We start from the raw sequence: 8,165 nt of genomic DNA, 5'->3' as shown, positions 1-8,165 counted from the left end.
AATAAAAGTATTATTCAAGACTCAGAAAAATAAAATATAGGTGGGGGCTGGGGGAGTAAGGAAACTTTAGGGGCCAAGGAAAAATTCCCCTTTCACCCTCCAAAGGTTTGCTGAAAATCAACTGACAAAAGACAGATTAGTAGGAAAAAACGCATACAAATTTATTTGATCATAGTTTTACACGACACGGGAGCCTTCAGAAGACCCAAAGATACAGGGGAAAGTGGGCATTTTTACACTTGGGTATCAACAAAGTATGAACAGCTGTGTAGAAATATGACTGGACAACAGGGGTGCAATCTAATGAAAATAGACTGAGTGGGGAAACCTAGCATGGCCTCCCCGTCTAGATTCTTCTTGGCCTGTCTGAGCATTCGTCCTTTTTTCTGGGTATGGAGGGCAGGACCCTCTCTGGAATGAGGATCTTATGACCTACAATCACACAAGTAGGTCAGATAATTTCACTGTGGCCGCTTTTTACACAGAAAGGCTGAAACAATCTGAATACAGAGCACGAAGGGATATTTTGATAATTCTTAGAGGTATCCAAATTGTTACTCAGCAAAAAAACAGGTCTCTTTCTAGGAGGGCATTCTGCTGCTAACAAATATGATATTCTTTGTATTTTTTCCCCAAAAAGAATTTGAGATTTGGGATTGAAGTTTATCTTTAGTTCCTCTACTCAATTCCGACCTACAGGGTCAGTGGTTACTCTAGATAAGAACAGCCTCATCCTCTCGATGCCCCCAGAGCAGGGGTGGAGGGTGGGCGGGAAGTGGCCAGAATTGGGTGAGCGCACCCTAGAGGCCTCCTCCTCCTCCCTATTCAGTTACTCCCCCTTTTCTTCTCCAGATCTGGGAAGCCTTCCAGCTGGGGGCAGCAGGACAGCCTCCATTCCCCCCGAGCCCGCCCCCCCCCCCCGGGAGAGGTGGTAGTGTTGGGAGAATGCCCTCCTAGAAAGAGACTTGGGTTTTGCTCCCTAGGAGCCCTGAAATAGCTTTGGCCAGAATTCCACATCTCCCATTAGAACCTCTGCTTTGTGTCCTTTGTTAACCTCCAAGTCTACTTGGTGAAAACGGCCCACGAAGAAGTGACAAGGACTTTGTTCCTAGTGTGCCGGGTTTGGGCACCAGTGCTGTAGTGGCTTTCTCTGCTGCTCCTTGTGCATCAGCAGACAGATGTGGTTCACATAGGAAGAAGGACTAATGTAGGCAAAGATTTGCTCTTTCTTCAGCAGCTCCGGAAAGACGGCGGCCTGGGTGATTCACCACTCCTTCCTCACGTCCTTGATTTTATTTGAACTGAGCTCTAGATGCTCCTCCCACCCTTTTCCTCTTGGAAGCCAAACCCCTTTGTAATCTGTATAAGGCCCACACCGCAGGAGCTGAGTGATTGCAGAAACTGGCCTTCCATCTCTCTCAGACACCAAGCTGCAGATCCAGGTAAGCAGCCCAAGAGGTGTTCTCAGGTGCCGCTTCTGCTTCAGGGTTGGAGAGGAGGGAGCTAGGGCCAGTCCACAGCACTGACAAAGCTTGGATGATGCTAGCGCTGAAAACATGTGGCCCAGGCAAACATCAGCTGGGGGCAGAGGGGTCAGGATGGAACGTGCAGGCTGCAGAGCATCCATGGGACTGGAGAAGAAGGAGCCCCCAAGTTGGGGGAGACCAGCATTTCTCTTTGGAATACAATGGAATCTTTTATGATGCCAGCATCAGGCACTGGCCTGACTTCCCTTATGCTGTAAGACAACAAGGCTCTGTCACCCATGGTCCTGGATGTCGGGGATACAATTTGGTTCATGATTTATTCAAACTGACGTTTCGATGAGCCATTTGAGCACTGGGTACAAATGTATTTTGGATCAAAGAAACTCCAGTATTCAAAGATAGTAACTGACAGGATTTTAGGTCACTTCGTAGGTCACCACCTAGAGGGGAGGAAGACCTCGCTTTGCAGAGTGGGAATAAAACGCTCGTGGAGAAAGGTACACGTGAGTGTCTCATTACACGAAAAACCTCAGGAAGTGGGATGGACGTCTTTCTGGCTGACCTGAAACAGAAACTGTAAACCAGGGAAGCCGTAGGTGGGAGCTGGAGTTCTTTTTCTAATAGGGCTCTTTTCCTTCTCTCTCCTTTTCTCAATTAGGCTTTTCCGGGAAAGTGAGGCCACCATGGCTCTGGAGAAGTCTCTTGTCCTGCTCCCCCTGTTTGTCCTGATGCTGCTGGTGCTGGGCTGGGTCCAGCCTTCCCTGGGCAAGGAATCCCGGGCCAAGAAATTCCAGCGGCAGCACATGGACTCAGACAGTTCCCCCAGCAGCAACTCCACCTACTGCAACCAAATGATGAGGCGCCGGAATATGACACAGGGGCGGTGCAAACCAGTGAACACCTTTGTGCACGAGCCCCTGGTAGATGTCCAGAATGTCTGCTTCCAGGAAAAGGTCACCTGCAAGAACGGGCAGGCCAACTGCTACAAGAGCAACTCCAGCATGCACATCACAGACTGCCGCCTGACAAACGGCTCCAGGTACCCCAACTGTGCATACCGGACCAGCCCGAAGGAGAGACACATCATTGTGGCCTGTGAAGGGAGCCCATATGTGCCAGTCCACTTCGACGCTTCTGTGGAAGACTCCACCTAAGATCAGAGCGGCGAGATACCCCACCTCCCTCAACCTCATCCTTTCCACAGCTGCCTCCTCCCTCTTCCTTCCCTGCTGTGAAAGAAGCAACCCCAGTCAGGGCTCCTATTCAACACACGCATGCTTCCCTTTCCTGAGTCCCATCCCTGCGTGATTTTAGGGGTGAAGAGTGGGTTGTGAGGTGGGCCCCATTTAACCCCTCCACTCTTTCTTTCAATAAAACACAGTTGCAAACACCTGATTTCTGAAGCGGTTCTGTCTAGGTACTGTTTCTGGCGTTGCCTTCCAGCAATGGGTAAGAACTGTAAATCTGATTCACTTTGGAGAACGGTGAATGAAGTAATTAAATGCCTTCCCTTCTGACTTGGATTTTAGTGGCTTGAGAAAATTCCTTTCCTTGTAGATTCGTTGATGCCAAACATAAAACTGTTAAGTGTGGGCTGTTTTCGACAAAAGGGAGCTACAGCCTGGGACACTGCCATGCAGGGTGACTGACAGAGGGGCGAAGCTCAAATACAATCATTCTCTGGCACAGGAGGAGGGCAAGTGTGACCTCAGGAAGATCCTGCTTAGCCTCAGGGTGGGGATGAGGACTCAATGAAATTATGATCCTAAATTTCCATTTTCCTTTTTTTTTTTTTTTTTTTTTAGTGAGCTATTACTAAATCAGAAAAATGTGCACCTCTTAGTTGCCAGAACCTTACATTTTAGAGCTAGAAGTGACTTTGGAGAGCACGGAATTGAGGGATAGCAAGTAGATTTCAGTTTGTCTACCAACTCTAATTGGAAGTGCCGGTCGGGCGCGGTGGCTCACACCTATAATCCCAGCACTTTGGGAGGTTGAGGCAGGTGGATCACCTGAGGTCAGGAGTTCAAGACCAGCCCGGCCAGCATGGTGAAACTCCATCTCTACTAAAAATACAAAAAGTAGTGGGGCGTGGTAATCCAGCTACTAGGGAGGCTGAGGCAGGAGAATCACTTGAACCTGGGAGGCGGAGGTTGCAGTGAGCTGAGATGGTGCCGCTTCACTCCAGCCTGGGCAATAAGAGTGAAACTCTGTCTCAAAAAGAAAAAGAAAGTGCCTACCCAAAATGCTGTAAAAAAAATTCTGGACAGTGATGTGGTTGAACAACAGCCTCTATTGAAGGCATGAGAGGGGGAAGGGTGTGTGTGCCACACATTTGCCATCCCTGACCAAATGTGACCCCTGCCTTTCCAGTGACTTCCACGTGGCTTGTTGCTAGTTAGTGGCACAGCTGGGACTACACCTTAGGTTTCCTGACTTCCAAGCCATTGTTGTAACTCAGGAAGAAAGCTCCCCTCCTCCCTAAGTGCTGTGGAGCAGTAGCTGTCTCCCAGAGCTTGCTGGTGGGCTCTCACAGGCTCCCAGTGTTCTTAGCCTGTGAGTCCACTCCATTCTTGGCAACCCTTCCTGACAGCCACTGAAAGACTACCTTTGGCATCTGTCAACACTTAACCTGGGAGGCAGAGGTTGCAGTGAGCCGACATCGCGCCACTGCATTCCAGCCTGAGTGACAGAGCAAGATTCCATCTTGCGGGGTGGGGGTGGGGAAGCTTGCCATATAAAGAATACTTTCTGCAGGCCCTGTGCGGAGATCCACTGTCTTGTGGCTGCCTGAGACATGGCATCTATTTGTAAGTCTCTATTAAATGTTTCTTTTTGAGAAACTGAACTTGTCGTGAAGTGGGATTTAAGGAACCAGAGAGACCAGATGGCGTGCAGGAGGGTGTTTATTTTAAGGTGTACACTGGCCCAGCGGACTTGTGTCTTAAAAGGCTGAGCCCAGAACAAAGAAAATGAGTCCCTTTTAAGCATTTTGAGGCGGGAACTAAGTGAAGCAGGCTTACAGAAGCGAGAACAAAAGGCTACTGTGACACTTTTGCAACACGTCTTACATCTCTGTGAGAACTTGGTTTGCAGCTTATGCTTATCTGTCTTGTGACCTTGCAGCTGTGCAGGGAAGAAAGAAACAGGAGTTTACAGAGCCTACAAAATATGTGGAGGATAGATATGGTTAACGTTTCTTGGGACAGACAGTTAATATTCTCTTCTAACTTTAACTTCAGGGGGGCTACTTAAATTCTTTCCAGGCTTGGTTAATACAGCAGTTCATTCGATGAACTATTGCCATTTCTCTTACTATTATTCATATGTTATGATTCTGCTATTTTCTCGGTTTCCCACTTCGGTCAAGCCCTTTCTTTGGCCTCTCATCTCCCTCAGCCCTTGGGGGTACAGTAGCATAGACCTGCTCACTGCAGAACAAGGAAGGAGGAAGCAGGAGAAACCAAACCTGCCACACTTTGTTCTTGAACTTCCGGCCTCCAGTGAGAAAATAAATTTCTGGCTGGCTATGCTGCCTCACGCCTGTAATCCCAGCACTTTGGGAGGCTGAGGCAGGAGGATTGCTTGAGCTCAGGAGTTCAAGAACAGCCTGGGCAACATAGTGAGACCCCCGTCTCTATAAAAAATATTAAGAAATTAGCCAGGCAAGGTTGCAAATACCTATATGCCAGCTACTCGGGAGGCTGAGATGGAGGATCACTTGAGCCTGGGAGGTCGAGGCTGCACTCCAGCCTGGGCAACAATGAGACCCTGTCTCAAAATTTTAAAAAATAAATACATTTCTATCGTTTGAGCCGCCCATTTTGTTATGGCAGCCCTAGCAAATGAATACACCCTCTAACCAATTCTTCCACTTCTCTTGGATTGCATCTGTAGCTGCCCTGACACATCCCTATGGGGGGCTGGTCTAAATTAGATGCCACAGTGGTGGGGATGGGGTGGCTGCAGGGTAAATAGAAGTGTCTGTGGGGACAAATGAACACCTACTTCTTCCTGGGACAGCTGGATGGAGTGGAGGGACTTTAGAAACTGTTAACAGGTCTTAGGGAACTGGCCCTGCCTCCCTTCTGAGGCTGCTGTAGGGGGGGAAAAAAAGTAGGGGCATGAAAGCCCTTGGCAAGATGTGAAGTGAGGCAGCCTTCGTGCATGCTTGGTCAGTTGTGTACCGCCAGCTAGTTAGTGTGCAACAGCCCTCACGCTTCCTCTGCAACTTCTCCCCTGCCATCAGCTGAGCTTTCATGTTCTCAGTTCATGTTCTCGGTTCAGGAGTGTTCATGTTCTCAGTTACTCTTGGAATATGATTCAATTCAGAAATTCCCAATGCACTATTAATGAACATAGACGGATATACTCTTCTACCAAAAAAAATCTGCCCTTTTAAAATCCAGGGAATGTCTGGACATACACATTCTTAAGTCAAAGGAACATTTTTCTAGCATTTGTGAAAGAAGGAGTGAATGAATGGAGGTTGGAGGGAGTGCAGTAGTTACAAAGATTAGCTTATTTTTTATGGGTCTAGCCTGGATTTTAAAAACCTGAGACAGGATAACAACTCCAAGTGCCTGTTGGACTTCTGTAAAATGAAAATATTCGTAACAATTAATTAGAAGTACTGTGGTGAAGATAACATTCAGAGAAAGCATAGTGTTCAGCATCTGTGGACACTCAGAAAGTTAGCCACTATCACCAAGGCATGTGGTATGGTGTTTAAGAGCCTTGGCTCTGGAGTGAAGCAGACTTGTTTCACACTCCACTGTGCCTTTTGGGAGTAGTGTGGCCGCAGGCAAGGAACGTAACTTTTTTAACATCAGGTTCCCTATGTAAAATTCATGATAATCATGGTATCAACTGCAGAGATTTGTTGAGGATTAGTTGAGGTCACATATAAAAAATATTTAGGACAATGTCTGTACATAATAAAAGCTATTACTCTTAGAATCAAGAATCATACATCCTATTCTATCACTTGCATGCAACCAATCCAAGACTGGGGACAGAATTGGCAATGTCTCACTACAGTTTTCTGTATTTATAATTCAAGGTGCCAACATATGATCTTTGTTTGGGGGCCTCAGATGAAAGGGGGGCCAGGAACATTAGTACTGGAACTCATAGGAGTATGAATTCTATCATCCCAAGAGAGGGGATAACCAGAGATCTAGAAAGCACAGAAGATCAGGCAGAGATGGTAGAAAGGCCTAAACTTGATTTCAAGAACCAACTCTCAAAAGAGGGAGTATAAAACCAGTGTATACACCAAGTACAGTCATGTTTTGCTGAATGATGGGGATACAATGTGTCGTTGAGTGACTTCATCATTGTTGGGAACCTTATAGACTATATTACCTGAAACTAGACAGTACAGCTTGCTCTACATCTAGGCTATATGTTATAATCTATTGCTCCTAGGTTACAAACCTGTTCAGCAGTTTACTGTACTGAATACTATAGGCAATTATAACACAATGGTAAATATTTGTGTATGTAAACATAGATAAATTACAGTAAAAATATGGTATAAAAGGTAAAAAATGGTACACCTCTGTAAGACACTACGTGTGGAGCTTATAGAATTAGAAGCTGCGGCTAGGCACAGTGGCTCACGCCTGTAATCCCAGCACTTTGGGAGGCCAAGGCGGGCAGATCATGAGGTCAAGAGTTCGAGACCAGCCTGACCAACATGGTGAAACACCATCTCTACTAAAAATACAAAAATCAATTGGGGAAGGTGGTGTGCACCTGTAATCCCAGCTACTCAGGAGGCTGAGGCAGGAGAATCACTTGAACCTGGGAGGCAGAGGTTGCAGTGAGCTGAGATCGTGCCACTGCACTCCAGCCTGGGTGACAGAGCAAGACTCCATCTCAAAGAAAAAAAAAAAAAATTAGAAGTTGCTCTGGGTGAGTCAATGGGTGAGTGGTGAGTTATTGTGCAGGCCTAGGACATTGCTGTGCACTACTGTAGACTTTATAAACACTGTATCATTAGGGCACACTGAACTTACGAAAACATTTTCTTTCTTCAATAATAAATTAAACTTAGCTTACTATAACTTTTAAACTTTATACATTTTTAAATAAAAAGAATTTTGACTCTTTTATAATAACACGTAGCTTAAAACATTATACAGCTGTACAAAAATGTTTTCTTTATATCCTTATTCTATAGCTTTTTTCTCCTTCTTTTTTTTTTTTTTAGACAAGGTCTCACTCTCTTGCCCAGGCTGGAGAGCAGTGGCACAATCTTGGCTCACGGCAACCTCTGCCTCCCCACCTCAGCCTCCTGAGTAGCTGGAACTACAGGCACGTGTCACCATGCCAGCTAAGTTTTGTATATTTTGTAGAGACAGGGTCTCACCATGTTGCTCAGGCTTATCTGTTTTTCTGTTTCTATTTAAAAACATTTTTAAACTTTTTTGTTAAAACTAAGACACAGGCTGGGTGCGGTGGCTCACAGCTGTGATCCCAGCACTCTGGGAGGCCGAGGCGGGTGGATTACCTGAGGTCAGGAGCTTGAGACCAGCCTGACCAACATGGAGAAACCCCGTCTCTATTAAAAATACAAAAATTAGCTGGGCGTGGTGGCACATGCCTGTAATCTCAGTTACTTGGGAGGCTGAGGCAGGAGAATTGCTTGAACCCAGGAGACAGAGGTTGCAG

The 8,165-nt window shown here is 46.4% G+C and overlaps 1 protein-coding gene across 2 annotated transcripts; it reads left to right on the top strand.

Moving 5' to 3' along the window:
* Positions 1-964: 964 nt before the first annotated feature.
* LOC100591741 (ribonuclease pancreatic) lies at positions 965-2,879 on the top strand. 2 transcript variants are annotated; one of them, XM_004092675.3, is made up of 2 exons: positions 965-1,442; positions 2,146-2,879. In XM_004092675.3, exon 2 carries the CDS (start codon positions 2,171-2,173, stop codon positions 2,639-2,641), a length of 471 nt encoding a protein of 156 aa, XP_004092723.1. In that variant the 5' UTR covers positions 965-1,442; positions 2,146-2,170; the 3' UTR covers positions 2,642-2,879. The 2 variants fall into 2 exon arrangements, with proteins under 2 accessions (XP_004092723.1, XP_003282074.1); XM_003282026.4 differs by lacking the exon at positions 965-1,442 and adding an exon at positions 1,788-1,990.
* Positions 2,880-8,165: the final 5,286 nt, after the last annotated feature.

The sequence above is a fragment of the Nomascus leucogenys genome, unplaced genomic scaffold (assembly GCF_006542625.1).
Source record: "Nomascus leucogenys isolate Asia unplaced genomic scaffold, Asia_NLE_v1 Super-Scaffold_664, whole genome shotgun sequence".
In the NCBI taxonomy this organism is placed as follows: domain Eukaryota; kingdom Metazoa; phylum Chordata; class Mammalia; order Primates; family Hylobatidae; genus Nomascus; species Nomascus leucogenys.
This window is presented reverse-complemented; position numbering and strand designations above follow the sequence as displayed.